This window comes from Lipotes vexillifer, unplaced genomic scaffold, assembly GCF_000442215.2.
Source record: "Lipotes vexillifer unplaced genomic scaffold, Lipotes_vexillifer_v1.1 scaffold1882, whole genome shotgun sequence".
NCBI classification, from domain to species: Eukaryota; Metazoa; Chordata; class Mammalia; order Artiodactyla; family Lipotidae; genus Lipotes; species Lipotes vexillifer.
Genome location: NW_006790422.1, coordinates 265,139 through 289,336, shown reverse-complemented (window position 1 = coordinate 289,336; position 24,198 = coordinate 265,139). Strand labels below are relative to the sequence as shown.

General features: G+C 33.9%; 1 protein-coding gene across 1 annotated transcript in view; it reads left to right on the top strand.

The window, feature by feature from the left end:
* LOC103077018 (dachshund homolog 1-like) overlaps positions 1–24,198 on the top strand; it is a 325,804-nt gene that overhangs the window by 167,273 nt on the left and 134,333 nt on the right. Inside the window, 1 exon segment of the mRNA XM_082931307.1 lies at positions 19,690–19,862. Coding sequence (XP_082787433.1) covers positions 19,690–19,862 — 173 coding nt within the window.

The following is a 24,198-nucleotide window of genomic DNA, read 5'->3' as shown; positions in this document are numbered from 1 at the left end:
ATGAGTTTTCTGTAAAAAACTTTAGAGCAACTTTTCTAATCTTGTACTTATTGTCTGAAGTAATACTAGGATAGTATTTGAGTTTCTAAATTAATACATAACCCGGATGTTCTAAAAAGTCCTAAAATGTTATCAGATATAGCAGCAGTTCTTGAAGTGTGGTCACAGGACCCATGGAAAGGAGGGTTCCCAAGGGCTCAGGGAGTTCAACAGGTCAAAATTTTTTTTTCATAATAATACTAAGACCTTAATTACTTTTTAAAAACTCATTCTCTCATGAGTATACACTTAAGTTTTTTAGAAGCTAGATGATTTGTTACACCACAACAGATTAAATGCAAAAGTGGGTATGAAAATTCAACTGACTCCTCTTAAGCCAGACATTAAAGAATTTTGCAAAAGTGTACATTTTGGGGACGATATATTTATTTCTCACAAAACATGTTATTTATGCTAATATTCAATGAACTTGTAGTTATTTTTAATCAATCACTAAATATTTTTTAAATTCTCAGTTTTCTTTTCTAACATGATAAGTATTGACAGGTATGACCAATGTGCATAAAGAGATTCTGAAACCAAAGTGTTTGAGAATCACTGATATAGAGAGCCATGTATTATAAACAAGATCCTTGACTTTTAGAATCTATATTAAAAAACCTGTATCTACTTACAGTAAGTTTTACTCCAGGATTTTCTTTAAAAATGTATGTAGTCCATGATGGTAGTGAGAAGAAGAAAGAAAAAGTCTCAAATAAGAAACTTGGAAATCTTAGACACGCTAAAGCATGGTCTCAAGGAAGATTGACTGTGGAGATAAACAAAAAGTTATTTTCAATATGAAAAAATACTCCTTATGACTTTCATTCTGAACTATATGGTAAATGGCCAAGCTAAGATTTAAGACTGTTGTTGAACCAATAGGCCTGTTGTATATTTATCCATAAAATTTTAATTATTTGGAACGAAGAAACAGTCCAATAGGCACATACTGAACATGTAGCATACACAGATAAATCCCTTCTCTCTAGTCAAAGCAAGGTTTTACTTCATTAAGCCATTTCTCCTCTCCAAATATTTTAAAATACAATGTAAGTATGACTTTTACATAAAATCAAGGGGACTGTTTTCCTTTGACCCTCTTTGTAAATTTATGATGTAGGGAGTCGACATTTAGTGATATTCAAGATTTTGCATGTGTTTATAATAGGTTGTCTTTCTATTTTTGATATGTGAAGTTTGAAGCACACAGTGTCGCTTGTGACCCCTAGAATACTTTATGTTTTTTAATCTGAAGAGAAGCCATAATGTTTTTTTTTAATATTAATTTGCACCTCTTTAGATTTCCACAGAGGACATTTTTAAAATTTATGTGTAGCATAAACACTTCTTTTAGTTAATTGTAGAAGTTTAACACTGACTATATTTACAGCCCCGTAGGTATAGTTGAAAATTTACATATTAAACATAGTTGCTCCCTGGAATGGTTTAAGAAAATGATCTGTGTTCTTAATTATACCTTCAGCATAAAAGCGCGAATGTCATTTACTGAAATGTAAAGAGGAAATCAGTGATGATGAAGATAATGATGATCATAATATAAAGCATATTAATTTTATTACGTTGGCAAATTTTGTTCTTTTTTCAGTATTTGATCATTTTACATTTAATGAGGCTGTGAGTTGATGTTTATTTCAACATGATGAAAATGCTAGACTCATAATTAGTTTCACAGCTATTTTATATCTTTTTAGGTGAATCAAAACTTTAATATCAATGAATTCAAAGCACATTTCCAAACTAAAGTAAGGAGTGTATAACCATGTTTATACTTTTCGTAGTGATTAACTTTAGAATCAAATACTGATTTGTAGTGTACAAAATGAGTATGTAATATGACTTAATGAAGACAACTTGGTGGTTCATTTGCTGTGTGTAGCGAAATTAAAGTTTCTTACTTTTAAAAGAAATGCTATGAAAAGCTGAAAAGGAATAGTCTCTTATGATATTTAAAGCTATAAAACTAATAGTTATCAATATTTTTCAGTTAATATTTGTCCTTTCCTTAAGCAGTTTTAAGGATACTTAAAGCATAGTCCAAAATTAGAGTTGACAATTGCAAATACAAACCTACCAACACAGTAATAAAATCAATACTTACATTTCCCTTGAGGCCACTATTTACTGTTTGCTGCACCATTTCCTTAATGGAATGGCAGTTATGTTTGCAGAAACCTTGTAACTACCATTTTTATGTTTTAACTAAAAGCAGCTTTCTTGAAGAAGTATGATATAGAAATTCTTAAGCTACTGTTAAAAATAGTCATAACCATTTAGTAGTCAATATGAGTGCAGGGAAAGAAACCTTTCTCTTTAAAAATATTTTTCTGATAAACACTGACACATTTCATAATGCAGTAGTATTTTTCTAATAATGGCAATATGTCCTTTATGTCTTCATTATTGTCGACTTAATTTGTAAATATCAAGCTATACTTAAACAATTTGTGAAGTTTAAATGAACATGCAATTACTGGGGTACATTTCATTTTGGGGTTGATTTTGACAGTGTACTGTAAAACAATAAAAGGAAGGAGGGGAGTAAGGGAAATTAGCAGTTTATTTTACTCCACACATTCAAATGAGTTTCAAAATGTAATTGGCAAAATGATTTACTAATCTCCTTTAGTTGATTTTTCTTTTCTTGCTGTTATGCTGTTATGATTGTACAATGATTTTCTTTTTTTAGTTATTATTTTGTATTTTTATAAAGAAATTACTTCAGAAGTGAAATATGCCTACTATTCCATCGTATTGTCTATATCTCTTTTTACCATACTTTCCATTGCATTTGAAGTTAAGTAATATTAATATGGCATTTCATGTCAATTCTTTCAACAGATTTAAATATTTCTAGGATTTAATCAAAGTTAAAAGATAATTTATCTTCACCTTTTATTCTGGTTTTGTCTTAAATATAGTAATAACATGAGTCATCCAAGATGGAAGGGTATGTTTTACCTCCCAGAGGAATTTATGCATGGCCAAACTTTCTTCTTATTAGTAACTGTACAGACTAAAGTAGAGAAGTTTTGTGAACAGAATTCATGGCCCTTTTTAGAGAACATGTTTGAAACAGGATATTGAAAATAAAGTCCATTGGCCAACTCAGGTCTTTTTACATGATGATGTCAGCAACTATGTTGCGTGATAAAGCTGCAATATTTTCATGACAAAGAAAATTTCATATCCACATCTTTAATAAATGAAGAAGAAAAAAGTGTCCTTACTCAATTCATATATTCCCATCAGAACCTTTGTAGCTTCTCTCAAACTGTAAATATTGAGAGTAAGATCAGAATGAAAGTGGTGTTGCATCAAAATTAATCGCTGAAGTTATTACATTGTCACATGTATCCTGTATTCGGGCTTTTCACACAAAGCTTTGAAGAGCCCTACAGGACCAACCAAATGTAATTGATACAGAATCATTGCTTCACAACAGCTGCAGTAACAAGGTGCTGCAGCTTTTACTTTAATCTACCTTTCTTTCTGAGAGTTTATTATGTTTTTGAATTTATTCTTTTGTAGATCTGGGAGCTATCTTTTTTTATGGAAATTAATCTTTTTAGAAGATTTGTACTCTCGTTTTCAAACACTAATACATTCATTCAAGTATCCTATTATTCAGATCCAGCTGGCTTTTATCTGGTGATATTTACTTCAAAAAGCCAAGCTAAATGGTATCATAGATTAATTCTCAGGGCACAGGAAAGCTTTTTTAGAGAAAAACATGATTTGGTAATTACTTGAAATACCGTAATAAAAATCACAGAAAATGTCAAAAATGTATTGTATAATCCTTCATAACAGTAAACTTCAAAAAGTTGTTTCATTGAAAATGTGGTATTCTGAGTCCATCATAATTTTCATTTCAGTCAAACATAACTGGAAAGTTTGCTTGGGGTTCTAATAAACTCTATGATGAATTTTAGGTTTATATTGTTTGTTCACACAAAGCAGTGAAACTTCAAAAGGGACATTATCCACTGCTATCTCTTACATAAATCAAACTGGAAATAAGACACGTTTTACAATTCAATTTAAGATCCCACTGAGACAATAATGTTGCAAGCTGTGCATTTTGCAAAGTAATATAGTAATGTCTAGTTTGCATTTTTGAAAAACCAGATTAATCACACTTTATTGAATACGTTAGAGCAAACCTAAAATTCATCTATTATTAAAAACTTGTGCAACAAACACAAACTATATTTTATACATAAAGGACAAACTCATTTATTCATTAGGATAAAACACTTGGAGTTTGCATTTTGTAACCATGAAAGAAATGACATTTGCTATGGGGGCTGTTTTGAATTTTTAAAAGCAGTCTATGCAGAGTAAGCTGCTTGAAAATGTATTTTAGCATGTTTACCTGGTCTTAAAACCTCCAGATAAATATAGAATTTAACTTGAAAATTTTGGAGTAAGAAAACAAAAATCATTAAAGTAAATGATATGAGCTATAGAGACATCTTCTACAAATAAAAATCATATTGTGTTTTATTTTACATGTTAGCAACTTAAAATAATATGATCATTTTATGGATTTGATAAGAAAAATAAAATCCTCCTCAGGCAAAATGAAGGATTATCATGCTCTGTGATATTATCAAGCTAAAGAAACTAAGTACTTTTTTCATGTATATATTTGGATGTACAATTTTAATAAGACATTCTATATAGTATTGGAAATCAAAATTTTTTATGGCATCATTTAGAAATTATTACCTACATAATATATATTGTTATTTTTGAGGTCAGTATTGAGGAATTCTAGTGACTATAAGAATTGTGAATAGTGAAGAAAAGTGAATAGCAAGAATAGTGGCTAAGGCTGGGATGTATTTTTACTGGTGCATATTTTTCAATGTCAGGATAGTAAACACTGTTTTGCTCTCTACGGATGTGTATAATATTCTATATGATAACAGTTATTGAAGGTGCTACAGAATAGTAATATATATTCTGCACAGAATAGAAGTAGCAATATATTAAAACACATTCCCAGATTAAATTTTTCAATAAAATATTAAAGCCAAACTTGTTATATTTCAGAAACCTTATTATTAAATCATGAATTTTGGGGGGAATATTTCCTTTTTATGTTCTCCCGTTGTGTCACTCAGAGCATCCCCCCAACTTGCTTTCCTAAGAATTCTACATAACCCATATTCACTGGTAAGCTGTTACCTCCTATTAAGCAAGAGTAAATTATATCTTTTATGTGAAGACTTCCGAACAAGATACACATAGTGTTCCTTTTATTGTGGAAAATCTCTAGAGTGCATATATAAAAGGAATTCGTTTACAAGCCACTGGATTCAGATATGGGGAAGAGTATGCAGTATATCCTCACTCGATATAATTGTTTTGTTATGTCTGCCTCTGGAAAACAATTTGTTCTTCAGTCGTCATCTTAGAAAACTCTAATGATAAAGAACACAATATTTATTTTTCTATTTTATCAATTTTCCAGTGGCATGAAATATGAGAATCAGGATTCTTGCCCTGGTCATATCAATGTCGATATGGTGGATGACAGAACTTGGGATGATTATTCCTGATGATGAGTTCCTTTTCCTCCTTCTGACTATCTGATACATCACGTTAATCATATCTTTCCCCTGCCTAAGATGATGATCAAACTCATCATCCTGACATCTGAAAACTTTCATTCTCATCTCCCTACCCTACCTAATTCTTTCTGACTCCTGATGCTTTCCTAATATGTACTTTCTTCTCCAGTCAATTGAACTACCCACCTGTCATCCAGATCCACTGTTCATGTTCGTCTTTGCTTCATCACACAGTCCAGGCAATTCTCTCAAGTAGCTCTGCTCTGTGTGGTACAGTGGGAAGGATTTAGGACCACGGGTCAGGCAAATAAGTGTGATCGAGTCCAGCTCTTCACCTGAAGACTTATGCGACCTCAAGCATTTCATTTTATCATCTTGAACCTCAGTTTCTTCTGCTGTAAAAGGAGAAAATGGTGCTTGATGGTGTTATCTTCTCAGCAAACTCTTCCCAATCTACCCTCCTAACATACATGCTTACACGTACACACATATGTCGTGTATATGCAAAAATTCTTTCATCCCTATATGACAGATATTTCATTTAATGTGTCATGTCACTTTATTTGTTTATTATTTTTTCTACCCACCTCCCAATGAGAATATAAACTCCCTAAGGATATAGATTTTTATCTGCTTTATTCACTGCTATATTCCCATTGCTTGCAACGTTGCCTGGCATGTAGTAGGTGTTTGATATATGTTCAAAGAACGAAAGAATGAATGACTTTTGTGTCTTTTTTGTACTACAACATTCTATGGTTCAAATATATACAGAAAAATAAATTGTATGTTGTGTAGTGATGTTTAAATATAATTTTTTTATTCCTTGGCCTGTATACCATAATATTCTTGGCATTTGGTTCTCTTTTTATGATTATATATTGATATTTTAAAAATTATTTATCTTCTATTTATATTTTTTCTATTTGCTATGCCTGCATCGTAATCTTAATAGTCTGTGGTTTCTTCCTCTTTCTTTCCAAGATTTTCAATATGCAGTATTAACTTGAATCTTTGGGTAAACAAGAACATGAAATCTTTTTCAAGGCCGGAATTTAAACATATGTTAATATGAACCTGAGTAAATGCACATCATGGAGTGATTTTCAAAAATTATTTTCACAGTCAGTAGAGATTTGACACATTTAAAATTAAGCCTCTATTCTTAACACTTTAAAAATTTATTAGATTTAAAATAGATAACAATATATTGATATAAATATTTCAAAAAATCCCAAATAGTATTGACACACATAAACCATTAAAAACAAATCACTTTAAAATTTTTGTTTATAGCTGTGTCCATACAATAATTATAATTTTGTGAAAATAGTTCAAATATATGATAAGGTGCAAAACATATTCCAGATGCTTCTTTGTGAAAAGTAGCTCGTTATAGGAAGCCCTTAGAACAAAATTTCAAAACAGAAGCTCTTGAGTAGTTAATTTGTTTTGAAAAATTGTTTAGCCTATTAACTGAAGTCTTAAATAGTTCTTTTAATATATTATTTTAATTAAGAGCAACATTTAACAAGGTGTATTTGCCCAGGTGTTAGGCCAGGTACATCTCAACGAGACCATCTGTGACTGTGGATGGTGGTCCTAACGTTCCGTGTGAATGATGTGAGAGAATGTACATGATAGAACAGAACAGACTAGAAGTAGAAATGGTGCCATATTTTAATTTTGGAGGAGATATTGAAATTATTCAAGACAAGTTTTTGTGATCACAAGGGAAACTAACAGATCATTATAAATTTTTATTACAGAGTAATTTTGCAATTAGATAGCTACTTATTGTTCAATAATTAAGGACCCTCTTAGAAGATAATTATTTTTAATAGGTAGAATTCTTTTTACACTGAAAATATTTAAAATACAATGGCTTTATTATAGATAAAGATAATTTAGGTAGATGTTATTTTTGTAAGTTCAAGATTTTTGAAAGTTTTATTTATTTAAGTACTTGAGAAAAGATGGCAACTTCATCATTCATCATTTATTTTTCAATAAAGCATGTGTCTTTTTAATATTGATGCTGAGAAAAATTGTTGAAGAAAAGAAAAATAATGAACATGACTGATTTATCCAAATTGAAGAAAAGAAAAATAATGAACATGACTGATTTATCCAAATATCAATCCCCCTGTGTGGGCGGGTTTTTTTTTTTTTTAATTAACATAAAACCTGTGTTTAGCACTCAATTCTGACAACTGAATCATTGGTTCATTAGTTTGGTCGAATCGTTAAGTTGGTTGTATTCTCTCATATTTTTCATTGGTGACATTATGGTTATAACAATTGCACTAGATAATTTTTGAAATAAGAAATGAATAGGACTTCCCTGGTGGCACAGTGGTTAAGAATCTACCTGGCCAGTTCAGGGGAGACGGGTTCGAGACCTGGTCCGGGAAGATCCCACATGCCGTGGAGCAACTAAGCCTGTGTGCCACAACTACTGAAGCCCGTGTGCCTAGAGCCCTGCTCCGCAACAAGAGAAGCCACCGCAATGAGAAGACCACGCACCATCACAAGGAGTAGCCCCTGCTCTCCTCAACTAGAGAAAAGCCTGTGCACAGCAGCGAAGACCAAATGCAGCAAAAAATAAATAAATAAATAAATTTAAAAAAATGAATAAAGATGTTTAAGTTTTACTTTATATTGACCTAAGAGTGTTGATATTGTCAGAAAGTCAATCCTCATTTCAAAACACAGTTTCTAACTATTTCTCTTCTTCTAATTCACATTGTCATACCAATCTAAAAAAGTGTATTTTATCCATTTATTCTTGTGATAAAGATTAATGCTTTTGTACTTAATTCCTGAATTGGAATTAAATTAGAAATAAATTTGTCCATATTACTACTCACCTTTCTAAGTATTTTTTTTCATCGCCAGCAACTGAAATTTTAGTGGTCATTTTGACCTTGAAAATCTCCTGCTGCCTCTGCCTGCCCATGAAAAACTGATGAAAACTGCTTTGAATAGTATGTCTTCACTACATATAATAGAAGCTATGGAAAGAATGATTTGGTTTTGTATAAATAGTAGCTTTCAACACGCCTGTCATCTGCATGTAATCTACCACTAGGATATAATATTATTTCTATGGCCCTTCAAATCTGCTGAGTTCTTTGTGATATGTAGTCCCTTGATTTAAAGCTGCATCTCTCCATAGTGTTCTTAAGGGAAACCTTGTAATTACCGGATATTACAATTATTTGTCATACTATAAGTTGGACTAATGGCACCTTTTCAAACTATGCTTAGTTGTGTCTATTTGGTTTTTTGTCGCTGTTTAGGCTATCTACCTAAGTCGTAGTTAGTATTGTTAAATCTTTAAATACAATGATAATGTTCTACATTTAGTCACTCAGTATTAATTGAGGACCCAACATCTGTCAGGCATTCATGTTGACTATTTTATTTAAAAGAATATTATAGCTTACCAGTAAGTGGGGAGAGTTGAAATTATAAAAATGCATTGATACCCATTAGTGTTAAGAACTTACTGTAGGAGTCATACACCAAATTTTGCTTATTCCTCCTCAGCTTCCTAGGCTTTATTTTTAAGTCATCCAGCTTGGCTTGTTTGGGACTTATTCTGTGGCTTTCAGTAGAAATACACTCTTAGGAGAAATACCTTTATACTTTCTATACCCTCTTCAAGCATCATGGCTTAATCTCCCACTTACAAATCAAAGACATCCAAATCTTCCTCACTGGGCATCTGCTTTCCTTCCAAATTTCAGTGCCATATTTCCAGTGCTTGTTGTCAATCTCATTTGAGTGCTTCTGAAATATCTCATATTCAACAAGTCCAGAATCAAATGGATTTTTATTCATAACGAAACCTGATCTTCCTCATAAAGGTGATTAAAAGCTGGTATTGTGAGTTCAGAATTCCAAGATCTAAATCCCAGGGCAAGTTTAATCAACTTTAATAATACTAATGTGGATCCATCTCAGAGGTTCTAAAGATTCATTGTGATAGTGCATATAAAAGCTGAACATAGTGAGTGACACACTGGAAGCAGATGATACGTATTAGATATCATCATTGTCATCATCATCATCACCATCTTCATCGCATCATTAATAATATCACCGCATCCCCAACTGTTAACTAGATACTGAAGTTACCTCTCACATTTTACTCTTTTCATCTCCATTTGTATCCAAATGACTACCACATTCTAAGAAGTTTATTTCTAAAATGTTAGACACACTTCCTATTCTTCATCTTCTCTATCTTTTATTCCAGTCAAAGGATAAGATTATGTGCATATATGCTATATCTGTCTATCTCTCTTTTCTGTTATAAGCAGGTCAAGGACAAAGGCTATAGCTTATCATTTTTGAATGCCACAGTGAAGTTTACGACATGTGAATGTAAGAATTGGTCTGGGTTTGCAACTCTCGACTCAAAAACTGACAGAGTTAGTCCTACTTTGTTAAATGCTGAGGATACAGTGATGAGCAAAAGAGGCATAAGCCTGATCATTTGGTGCTTACATTAAGAAAAGAAATGTTGGGTCTTTTACTTAATAACAATGGGAAACAGTTGAAGTCCTCTAAGCAGGGGAGTGACAATGTAAGATTTGTACTTAAAAGTAATGATGGTACTGGAATATGATTACAACAGCAGAGAGAGAAACAAAGTAGAAATAAATCACATTGATGAAATCAACAGGAATTGGACATCTGTGGCACACAGTGAAAGAGGAGGAGATAAAGATGATTCCTAGGTTTGTGGCTTATACAACTATCTGGTGATGTCATTCTTTGAGGCTAACCAGGTTTGGGGAGAAGATAATTTAACACTTAGATCCATGCATATGAGAAATATCAAAAGAATTCCATGAGCCTGTTATCCTACCTATAAGAGTTTTATGCTTTTTAGAAAATTAAATAGCAATTTTGGCTCAAGTGAGAAGATTTTTCAATTTCAACATAAATAATTTGAAATTGAAATGTTATATGAAACACTGGAAGTTAAAACTGATTTCAACTGACCATGAGCAACACTTAAACGTGAACATAAAATTGCTAATACTGTATACCATGGCTTTGAGTACTCTAGTAACAGTATAGAAAGTATATTAAATTGAAATTTTATTTGATGTAATTGTAACCCTATAGGGAAATAACAATATCTTTAGAGTGGAGAATTTCTAGTTCATTTGTTTGCCTAATGGAAAAATAATTTGATGAGTTAAAATGGGAAGAGGTAGAAATTCACTGACATTGGCTATGAGAAAGGTTAAAAGATGCAGTTAAATTAACATGGATACACTATACCAAACTGCTTTATTCTGAAGAATTTTATGTATTTATTTTAGATTGGAAAACTTAAATATGTTCCTAGTATTGTTATTTCTACACTGTCCATAATAGCATTATACTTTAGCTGTAGAAATTAACCTATCTGTTGCAATATCTTAATTTCCACTGAATAGAAATATTTGACTCTTGCTTAGAGTCGTCCATATCAACAAGACACCCAAATATTTAGTCAATACAATTAATGTAGCTACTATTTGTTTCATATACTGAGTTCTATGTAACTATTTACCAGTCTGAGTCTGCATTTGTTTGTTTTGTTTTGTTTTGTTTGGGGGATCTATTTTACCTCGTTAACACTTAGAACATAGTGCTAATGAGTCCAAAGAAAACAGCAGCATCAAAAAGCCAACTGTTTCTGATATAATTATCTTTGTCTTCTCCACATTAAGTATTTCACCTATTATCTTTATAGTAATGGCCTTCTTTTATTTTAAGTTGCATCAAAACTTTCTGGAATTTGGTATGAAATAAGGGAAAATATGTAAAATACTGTATTCTTTATATAATAATTTATTCTAATAACTTTCATGAGTTCAAAATCAAGGTTATTTAAATGGAAACTCTTGTCTATTTTTAGTTTCCTAATGCTGTTCCAGTTTTCCATGATTCCTCAAAGATTCTCAGTGTAATTGTTTTTTAATAATATCTGCCTGTTCTTCAAGTATCCATTTATGTATCCCATCTGACATTAATGACTTGAACTTCAGCTCTGATTTTACAATTTGCTTCTTACTCTTGCAAGTTAGTCATTAGCCATGGTAAATAATATTCAAGCAAAATTTTAAAAATAAACAGTTCTGATTTCCAGTATTTTGTGTGCCACTTTGTGCAGCAGCTTAACTTATGCTACTTTCAACAACACTGTGGAGTATGTAAGGCAATAGAAGTATCTCAACTGGATGAAATTTAGCTAATATCATAGTTCTGCTGAGTCCAAGGACACTGATAGCACCAGTATTATATTATCACCATTACATATAAAATAAAATGTTTTAAAACAGTTCTGCATTCAAAAGAAAACAACACAGGTAAAATAGAAACCTCCTTGTATGGCAAGAGTTTTAAATTTCTAGTTAACAAATACGTAACACTCAGAGTTAGGTTTAGTTAATGACAGATAACTAAAGAAAATGCCTATTTCTGGGAAAGTAACATGTTTTCCTAAATGACTCATATTTATTGGCAGTGGGATAGTTAGAATTCATGACAGTATTATTCTTTCTCTCTAAGAAAAAATAGCACTTCCAAATCAAACAGGATATGTGTGCAAATATAAATTTTAGACTCTGGAAATGGCCTGCTCTGTGGACATTATTGTGCAATACCAATTAGGAGGTGTTTGTGCTGTTTTATTTGCTAAACCACTGTACTTAAACTGGAACATTTTAAATTGTTACCCAATTAATAGTACCCTTTACAGATTGCTTCTTCCTCATTTTAAAATAATGCAATTTGATAAAGTTGAACCAAAACACTGGAAGATTTCAGTGTTTCTACTTGCTAAAGTAGATCACTGAGCTCAGATTTTTATCCAGAAAAAGATTTAAAAGATTACATTATAGTAATTCATGAAAGGACTGTTTCTCCTATTTATGCAAAGTACTAGTATTACTGCTGACGTTTCATATCTCATTTTTTATTAGGGTGAAGTTTATCCTCTAAAAGACAATAACTTGTTTATTCTCACCTACCGCTGAAGTACCAGCTGAACATCTGTAGCATCTGAGACTAGTATTTACTTTTCCTTAGCAGTCTTGATTCCATTGTTAAGATGGCATTGACATCCTTCTAAGTGGTCTCCAATGGTATGGAGTAAGTGCCCGCTCTTGCCATCATTTTCATTGTAAACGAATCTTGACAATGTCAGGTTCCCGTCACAGTCTATCAGTGTCACTCACTAAGCTGTGGTGTGACCGTTAGTCCCTTTGAGATTTGCCTCCTTTATCAGGGTCAGCCTGTGGGAAAATCTGAACAAATAGTTACATATCAACTAGGTATAAAAGATAATAACATTTAAATATACTTTTAGTATTTTAATGCATGGTGGTTTAAAAGGCATTTCTTTTCTACAGATCACTTTAACTTTGTGTTTGATTACTTTACATGCACTCTGTCCAAAATTCATTAAAAAATATACAGTGGCCTTCTCTTTTGGAACCTATTACTTATTGGCTATGTTTAGGATTCAGTAATAAATGTAATTATTTGGGCTAGGATTTTAATCAGTACCACTGATATACATACGCATAGTTTTTTTTTTTAATTAAAGAGAAACAGTAATAATATCCTTACCCAAAGCAGTTTTCATTTCCTTTCCTACATAAAAATTGTGTTCCAAAATATGATCTTCTTTCTTTTATTAATGATTATCTCCACATTTAATCATTCTTTATTTTTTTTATTCATGTAATCTTTTTTCTTTGAACTTCTGTCTCAATTGATAAAGTTTCAGTTGATTTGTGAAATAACATTTCAAATGTTGAGCATTCATATTTCTTTCCCTTTCTTTCAGTTTTTTACAGGAATCAGTTACTAAAATTCTACTTATAATATAGTCATATTTGTTGTTAGTTCTATTGAATATGCTATGTAACAAGATATTAAATAGAAATTTTCCTGTGGTTCCACACAAGAACAAAAGGGACCAAGTACTCCTCCATTTAAAAAAAGTAAATACCAATCAGTACTGATTAATAGCAGCTGAACCAGAGTTGCTATCTTAACTATCACTCCAGACTCCACAGACATTCTCTTCCTCCATTTATAGGAGGGGAAGACCAACACAGGAGAGGAGATTCGGAGAAAACATTGTAGTGAAAAGACAGCACTTAATGGAGGGAGCTGTGGCTTAGTGATTCCTTTTTGTTTTTGTTTTTGTTTTATTGTTTTTGCGGTATGTGGGCCTCTCACTGTTGTGGCCTCTCCCCTTGGGGAGCACAGGCTCCGGACGTGCAGGCTCAACGGCCATGGCTCACGGGCCCAGCTGCTCTGCGGCATGTGGGATCTTCCCGGACACGAACCCGTGTCCCCTGCATCGGCAGGCAGACTCTCAACCACTGCGCCACCAGGGAAGCCCAGTGATTCCTTTTTGAGAGTCCTTCCTCACCACCAAGTGCACGGAGAGGAGTTTCAAGAGAATTACTCAAGGATTACAGATGCCTCCACCTCATTTCATAGCTGGATGTCTGCTTTGGTGTGAATTGCTGATCTGCTTTCTGTACATGTTTGAGCAAGGGGAGAAAGAATTGAGGAGAGGCGACAGAATAGAGAGAGTGGACATCATCAGAACAAAAGGACCCACACCAGGAGAAGGACCTTAGTTTCAAGAGACCACGGCAGTTTGGGGAGCTTAGAAGAGCAGGAAGCTGCAGGAGATTTCCATTGTCAGGGACTTGTGCAGTTAGGAGGGTCCCCTGGAAGACCCCCTTAAATGATCATTACTTGGCAGGGAATACTTGGCATTTAGGCACCTGCCACCTGGGAGATGTCAATGGTCAATAGGCATAGCCATAGAAGCGACAGTGCGGGGAGGACTTGAGCAGGAACTGGTTGGATGGGAGACCTTCACCCTCCTACCCAAGAGAATAGATGGAAAAGCTGTCCAAGCCCCTCTGTCTTCCAGCTCCCTGGGCCCTAGGGCTGGCAAGTGCTGATGGAGATGAGGACGCAGAGAGTGGCGTTAAGTAGAATGGATTTTCTTATACTCAAAATCTGCTCAAGGTTATTAAGGGGCAGAAGAGGGAGCCTTAACAGAGCATATCTGAAGGCAGTAATTAGAGGAAAAATTAAACTAGTTTATATTTGTTATCCATCAGCTCTGTTTGACAATCTGGTTACCTTTAAAGTAGGGATGGCTTCAAAATTTAAGGGTTTCTCCCCGAAGTAGTCTATTTCTCTGTTTATAACCTGATCCATCATAAAATGTGTATCATAAAATACCATAAAAATATTAAATGGAAGGATACAAAATATAGTCTGCTCAGAAAAAGACTAAGATAGTCCACCAAGCTATTTACTTTTTCAGAACCTACAACTATGTTTTAAAGTTGGGGGTGCAGAGGGTGTAAGCAGGGAACGTCCCATACCTATTCCTTGTGAATCAGAATTTCAGTTACACTGAACCTTAAAATCACCTTGCTTGTCCCTGAGAAATACACATCTTTTACAGGAAAGGAAACCTAAACACACACAATTACTTTTTTTTTTTTTTTTTTGCGGTACGCGGGCCTCTCACTGTTGTGGCCTCTCCCGTTGCGGAGCACAGGCTCCGGACGCGCAGGCTCAGCGGCCATGGCTCACGGGCCCAGCCGCTCCGCGGCATGTGGGATCCTCCCGGACCGGGGCACGAACCCGTGTTCCCTGCATCAGCAGACGGACTCCCAACCACTGCGCCACCAGGGAAGCCCACAATTACTTTTTGTATATAAGTTCTGTATATTTGCATATATAATTATAGATATATTCTTACTGTCGGTATAATTAGGCAGAGTAAATAAACTGCTTAAGATTATATAAATGCATAATTAATAGCTTTTAGCTAGAGACAAAACAGGTAATCAGGTGTTAATTTCAATTTTTCCTCTTGTGTTCATGTGCCCACTTACATCTGGTTGCTGTAAGATGGTACATTTGTTAATTCTCACTCCACCAAAATCACACCATTGCATGAGGAGCTGGCCTTCCTGATGCTTGTGGTTACACTACTTAACTTCATCATATAACAGCTGCCTGTGTGTTCTGCCATCAGTCAGAGCGCAGATTTATTTCCACCCGTGTAAGCAGGTGTCTAGCCTGAGATTGTTCCCATGCTTCTCCACAATATGGAGAATGAATACCTAGTTTAGGACTAGGTGTGGGAGATCCTCTCTCCCTTTAACCCTTCCCTCCAACACATTGAAATATGGATATAGAGTCTAGATATTCAAACAGTTGGATGTGCTGAATCTTTTCATGGGCTCATGACCAATTTCCTTGGTTCAAAACCATTTTATATATTTATCAAATGTCTGAGTTTTTGCATACACGTTTCTACCCCCTATTATAGAATATGTTCTTTGAGGATACTAGGGCTAGATCAAGTTTGTCTTTTTATTCCATTGTAAAGTCAAAGAAATGGTAGGATTCTACAAGAACGGAAGAGGAGAAAAGAATCAATTCTTTTCTGTTTCTCTGTAACTCTCCTTACCAACTGTTAGAACTTTTCTTATGTGCAAAATCTGCTGTCTCCTGTAAATTTTCATGCAGTCATAATAATAAACTTTAATCTTAAAGGTGTATATGTGTGTGCATGTTTGTGTGTAGGCTCACACATAAGATACTGGCTTATATCAAATATATTGGCTTAAACCAAAGCACTTGAAATTATACATTTAATAACTATGGGCATGTCTGTCTTGCCCTGAAGTGGCCTATTTTCAATTCTTATTTATTCATGCTAATAGAGGAGAAGGATGTTATAAATTAAGCAAAAATCACTTAAGCTGACTTGGTTATATATTGTATATTTTTCATTAGACTTAGTTTCTTAATTGTTTGCTCTATTTATTACCCAAATGAGCTAACATCATGAGTATTTAACAAATGATGATTGGCAGAGATGGCTAGGAGCATTTTATGTAGTGAGAAAATCCAATCTAGTGTTATAAACTTGCTATGGAAAATTCATATATAGATGATTGATATTTACCCTTTCACAAGGGACTGATATCCTGTGATCCAAAAGAGATGTGGAAATAGGTAGTATTTTGTATATAATCTGTTACCAGAATGATTTAATCAGAATTTTAACTTTATATTTTACACTTTGATAATGTGAAAAAATAGAATTATAAGTGCTTCTCTATTGATACAAGAGTGAAATTGAAGTATATTGGGAAAATGGCTTTTCCCATTTATTAACTGGTAATCTAGATGTAAATAAAAGAAATTGGCTCAATTGGAAAGAGAAACAAAAGTAGATAATAGGTATAAGCAGAACTCAAACTCAATCCAAAATAATGAATGTGAATATTTTTCCCTCCTCCATATATTAGTTAATATTAGTTAACCTCAAAAATGCAATCTACTATGAAAATGTAATCCTTGGATATTTTAAATGAAATATAAAGAGAAAATTATCTATTATTTATAGATTTCCAATGCAGTTCCCACATTCAATAACATTTATTCCAAAGTGTTATTTCTGTATCCAAATAGTTGGTGATTATGCTTTAACTCTTGTTTTAAATGATAACATAAAAAGTAAATATGTAATGAAGAATTTTGCATATACTTTGATAAAGACAATATAAAGTGAAAATGTTTAAAACGTTTTGTCACTGAATGCTTTCCTGACATAATATGTCCAAAAAATTTATATACTTACAGCTTTTGCATGTTTGACTAGCACCTTGGTATAAAACATCAAAAAAGTCACGAGTAGAGAAATAAGCTGTATAAATTTCTGAATATAGAAGTGAACTTTTATATCATAGTGTAGGAGCAAGCTGGACAGATTGCTTTTATGTGAGTCATTTCTGTATGAACATTTTTTTTAGCCAAAAGCTGTCCTGGTTTCTTGTAAAATAATAAAGATATCCATTTTAATTGATTCTCTTCATTGTTTAATAAAATTGCTTTGTCTGATTGCTGAAGAATTTGAATTGAGTTTTCATTACCCACTTCTGAACAATTTACTCTAAGATCCAGACAGTATTGAGCTAATGAGTTTGAATTTATATTGAACTTTAACTGTCTTCCTGAAGTAAATGGAAATAAAATCATGGCAGCAACTAAGTATTCTTCATGAAAAACTATGTCTTAGAGATTTTACAATGAGGCTTTCAATAGAGCTAAAGCATTTAAATTGGAGTTTTACCTACTTTGCTGTTTCTAAGCATATTATATGAAAATGTGGTTTCTTTTCCTTTTTGTAAGAAATGAAAACTCATAAGATGACAGGGATATTACAGAAACTTTCTTTCAAGTGGGTAGTTTGTACATTCAACAGATTCAGTTAAACAATAAATTAATGGTAAAATAATTTAATCTGAGAACATGCCTAAATTGAAATGATATATAAAAACCTTCCAAGGAGTACCCTATTAAGGTGTTTCAAGATCTATGTAATCTGAGACGTGGCCATGATGTTGAAATACACGCCTTTAAAGGTACTGCTCTGACTTTGGCACCTGTATTGCCACAGTCATAAACTTAAGCTTCTCTGCAGTTGAAAGCAAGAGATATATTTATTGATTCACACACATTTAATTTATTGCTTTGATATATTATCTTTTGTAAATGATCTTTGTGTTCCCTGGAGCATGTCTAACCAAGCTGGGCATTTAATGATTCTATGTTTAGGATTTTCTGTGGAATTAAATTAGGAACGTTAACTCTTAAGGGTGACTGGGATTCTATTATACAAGGATAACTTTGGATTCTATAACTATCAGTGTGCTTCAGTTCTAAGAAGTAATTAATTCTCTAGGTATACAATAGAATCCATTTTATATTAAGTTGGTTAGTCAAACAGGAGTAGACTCCATAAACAGGCTACCTGTTGTAAAAATGATATTTTTCAGAAAATTTGAGACTGTATTTAAGAAGTAGAAAAACAAAAGAAAAATTTGGTTTAGGGGAAATTTACTTACTTGAGCTTATTTCCCAAGAAATCACTTAGCCAATCTCCAGATGTGATATATATATATTTTCACATCTTTATTGGAGTATAATTGCTTTACAATGGTGTGTTATTTTCTGCTTTATAACAAAGTGAATCAGCTCTACGTATACATATGTCCCCATATCTCCTCCCTCTTGCATCTCCCTCCCACCCTCCCTATCCCACCCCTCTAGGTGGTCACAAAGCACTGAGCTGATCTCCCTGTGCTATGCGGCTGCTTCCCACTAACTATCTATTTTACATTTGCTAGTGTGTATATGTCCATGCCACTGTCTCACCTCGTCCCAGCTTCCGCTTCCCCCTCCCCGTGTCCTCAAGTCCATTCTCTACATCTGATATGCTTTTTAAAACCTCATTTCCAATTATTCATTAGAAGATTTGGAATAATATTGTATCCAAATAATTGATATTCATTCCCCACAGGCAGCAGTGAAAGTTCTTGGGAAAAGGAAACACTGTACTCTTCCCCACCCCGGGGATCTCAGGCTTCTGTTACCTGGCCCCGCATACCTAGAGCACTTAGCCTTCCAGTCAGTCATCCTCTCCACCATCTTCAGCAGAGCCACCTTCTGCCAAATGGTACAATGGCATTTTTTAGCACTAAAAATGATAGTTGCAAAGAATAAAAAAAATCTAATGATCGGCTAGTAAAATATAGGACATAGTAGATAGGTACACTACTTTTAGACAGCTAAACGTGATAAAGAAAACCATAGTATTTTAAACAAGAATTAGTCTGATCAGAAGAATAATGTAGCAAAGAACTAAGTGTTTGTATTAAACACAAATGAAGAGTGGTGAGTGATAAAACATGGCACCAAACTGGTTAGCTTTAAGCCTAATTTCCCTGAGTGATAAGTGGGTACTGTTGCATGCAAAGAGGACAAATATTTTTCCTTTGACTCTCATTATTAGAACATTTTAAAATGCTTCAATTTTCAATGATTTCTGTCCTTAGCCATTTTAATTAATGAGATATACCATGTTTCATTGTTTTACTTGAATAGAGAAATGATGATATATGTGTATTTTTTACAGGACTGGAACTGCCTTTTATGATGATGCCCCACCCTTTAATTCCTGTCAGCCTACCTCCAGCATCTGTCACCATGGCAATGAGCCAGATGAACCATCTCAGCACCATTGCCAATATGGCGGCAGCAGCACAAGTTCAGAGTCCCCCATCCAGAGTTGAGACATCTGTTATTAAGGTAATTGTTTAATTACATGATTGATTTGCCTTAAGCCAAAATCATCTTAAGCCACCATCACTCAATCCATTTTTCTTACTCCACAAGTAGTTCTAACTCTAAAAAGCTAATTGATAGTGAATAGATTATGAGAAAAAAAAGTCACTTATAGTCATTAGAACCAGGGGTACAGTATTTAGGCAGGCTAGGCTAACTTGAAGTTCTCTATTATATCTACTAAGGGAGAGATGAACATAGTATTTTAAATGATATACTTCAAATTGTGTGTATGTGCTTATACGTATTGTTGTGTTTGTGTTCGTGGGTATGTGTGTATGTGTGTGTGGTGTTATGAGCCATAAGGTGTGGAAAATGGTATCTGATTTGTTTTCAGAAGACCAGAAGGGTTAAATTATGGTTCTGCCACTTAACAAGCTGTGTCACCTTGGGCGTGTAGCTAAATCTTTCTGATTATTTCTACACCTAAAAAAATGCGTAATACAGCGTGGGTGTAAAAACTAAATGAAATAATAAAATTGAAATTTTTTGTAAATTCAAAAATACAGAGTAAGTGAAAGATAACATTATTGTTATACAGGTATCACATATGTGTATATATACACACTTCTCTGGCTCTCTCTGTATATGTGTGTGTGTGGGGGTATGTGTATACTTTTAAATATGTGTGTGTGTATACTTTTTCATTCATATTATTTTATAATGTATATTTAAATCAAAGTACTTTATTTATTTATTTATTTATTACTGGAGTATAATTGCTTCACAATGCTGTGTTAGTTTCCACTGCACAACAAAATGAACCAGCTACATGTATACATATATCCCCTCCTTCTTGGACCTCCCTCCCACCCACCCCATCCCACCCACCTAGGTCGTCACAGAGCACCGAGCTGAGCTCCTTGTGCTGTACAGCAGGTTCCCACTAGCCATCCATTTTACACATGGTAGTGTATAGATGTCAATCCCAGTTTCCCAACTCATCTCACCCTCTCCTTCCCCCTCTGTGTCCACCCATCCATCCTCTACGTCTGCATCTCTATTCCTGCTCTGCAGATAGGTTCATCCGTACCATTTGCATTGTCAGAATAGATTATTAATTTTTAAACTAAGTAAACAGCTGCATTATCCGTATTTGACATAATTATTATCTTGTTTTTCTGAATATAATACATGTGAGTTTAGGAGAGTCTCTGGAGCATGTTTTACATAAAAGGCCTTGTTACACTTCTTATTCATTGCTGGTGGTAATGCAAAATGGTATGGCCATTTTAGTAGACAGTTTGGTGGTTTCTAATGAAACTAAACATACTCTTACCCTACAACCATATGATTTTTATCAAAAGGAGTTGAAAATTTAGGTCTATACAAAAATTTGTCCATGGGTATTTATAGCAGCTGTTTTCATAATTGCCAAAACTTGGAAGCAACCAATATGCCTTTCAGGAGGTGACTGGATAAAAAAATTGTGTAACTCCGTGTGCGATGACTTTGTTGTTTGCCATTTGTGACAATGTGGATGGGCCTGGAGGTTATTATACTTAGTGAAATAAGTCAGACAGAAAAAGACAAATACTGTATGTTTTCACTTATATGTGGAATCTAAAAAATAAAACAAATGAACAAATAGAACAGAAACAGATTCACAGATACAGAGAACAAACTAGTGGTTACCAGAAGGGAGAGGGTTGGGAGGGAGGGCCAAGATAGGTGAAAGGGATTAGAGGTACTGAACTACTAGGTATAAAATAAGTAGGCTACAAGAATGTAATGTACAGCACAGAAAATAGAGTCAATATTTTGTCATAACTTTGTATGGAGAGTAATCTATAAAAATATCGAATTCCTGTGTTGTACGCCTGAAACTAATATTGTAAGTCAGCTATACTTCCAAAAACTGAATTAGCATTTGTTAAGTGAGTGAGCCATGGTTCAACAACAGACCACAAGAAAAAATGAAATAGAGAAGTTTATTACTCACAGGTCATGGAGGAAGTACTTGGCATACCTCAAGGGACCAGACAGGGGGGTCAAGGCAGAGTGTAGACAGAGAGAACAAGGCAGGACCTGAGGCAAATGGCTTTATTAGGATCCATGGGTGGGGTATTTCAGGATTTCCAGGCTGGGGCTGGATCGGTCAATTCAAACCCAAAGAGTAGGGTTTTGGTAAGCCTCCCAGGGGTCTTATTTAAGAAGACTGTTGATCACAAGGGCTTTTGGGGAAGTCATACCAGGGACTTACATTTGCTTGTGACTCTGGCTGCTGTCTAGAGCATGCACTTGCATGAAGGGGGCTAGTGATAGTTTAAGGTCCCTGTAGGCCACATGGTCAAACAAAATGGATGCTGAAGCAGCAATACCACAGAGTAGCTTAGCTGAATTCTCACCACCATACAATGGAATATTATTCAGAGCTAAAAAGAAATGAGCTATCAAGCCATGAAAAGGTATGGAGGAAACTCAAATGCCTACTGCTAAGTTGAAGAAGCTAGTTTGAAAAGGCTACACACTGTATTGTTTCAAGTGTAGGACACTTTGGAAAAGGCAAAACTATGGAGATCCTAAAAAGATCAATGGTTGCTAGTGGGTGGGAACAGAAGATGAACAGATGGAGAACAGGGGGTTTTTAGGGCAATGAAAATACTCTATATGGTACTATTGTGATGCATTCAAGTCATTATACATTTTGTAAAGACCCTGTCATTACTTATATAGAAAGTTGAATAATATACAAATAGGAATTTTTCATATAATAATACTCTATAAACAAAGATGTGTACTTGCTCCTTAAATAATTTTCGGAAGTATCCTTACCAGAGGAAAATAACAAGAAATATCACAGGAGGCCAAGATCAACTATCAAAATATTCTTTCCTGAGAGAATGCCACTGAATGCTACATTGTCATCAGTGAGGGAACCAATTTGTTAATCAAGGTATTGATTCAATTTATGATCGTTTTTGATAATAGTTATTACTGAGAATTCAACATTCTCATTGTCTCACTCATTCGAAGCAGTGTTTAGTAAACTCACATGATACATATTAATTAAACTTAATTTAGGGGAAATTTTTATTTTCCCCAAAGAAAATGGTTGGCTCTTATGTTACTTTAAAGAGTATGGGGCCCAAGTGGGTAATTAGAATAGAGCCTACAAGTTTGTTTGCCTGAAAAGATTCTAAATATGAAGGCCAATTAAAAGTGAAACGTTAAATACCAAAGAAGATTTACCCCCACTGGAAGTAATGATAAAACAAGAGAAAATAGGCTTTGAGGGATGGTCCATATGTGGGAATGTGCTATTTACATTTTTGACAGTAATGACAAGAATTAAAATTAAAACTCAACCCAAATGAGAATAGCAAAAAGAATTTGTAGGACAGAAGAAAAGCAAAACCATAGCTCTCAGAGTTACAAGCTTAAAAAAATGTTTTGTTATCTATTTCTAGGAACTAAAGGAACTCCAATGATTTTCTTATAAACCTATTTATGAAAATGAACCTATCAGTTCAAGCAGTAGAGCAGGGTCTGCAAGCTGCTGAACTTGGGTAACACCTACGCTGTGTCAGTTTTTGTATGGACCATGAATTAAGAATGATTTTACATTTTTAACTGGTTGGAAAAAAAATCAAAAGAAGAATAATCTTTCATGACACATGAAAATTATATGGAATTCAAATTTTAGTGTCCATAAATAAAGTTTTCTGGATATTAGCCACACTCTAATTTACATAATGTCTATGGCTACTTTCAAATACAAAGGCAGTGTTGAATAAAATATTTGCTAGCTGGCTCTTTACAGGAAAAAGTTGCTAATCGTTGAGTTCTGATCAACTCAAACCCATGTGAATCTTAGGCTGTGGTAAACGGAAGCAGCACAAACTAAACTGTCAAACACCATAGAGCCATAGGATTTGGCATTGAAAGGAAAAGAAATTAAAAGCATTGAGGAAAAGAAAATTATATAGGTGAGGACAGTACCACCATGACACTGTTATTTGCTTTAAATGCAAACCTCCATGACAGAGTCTGCTAAAGTACTGAATTTAGATTTTCTCTGGTTGATTGTCTTGGACTACTGTAAATATTTTAGTAAGGTAACTTTGAGGAGGGAGGAAAAGGACATATACTGTTTACACGATAATAATTCTACCTTAAATCCCAAATAGCTAAATGTCTAATATTATATTAAGTCATTAGACGTTCTGTATTAGTCTATTATGTATCAGTGAAACCCATATACTTCTACTGTTTAATATTCATAGAACATGAAGAGTCATAGGCTTGGGATGTTAGGTGTTTTGTAATCCAGCTCCCTCCATGGTGGAGAAAGCATTCC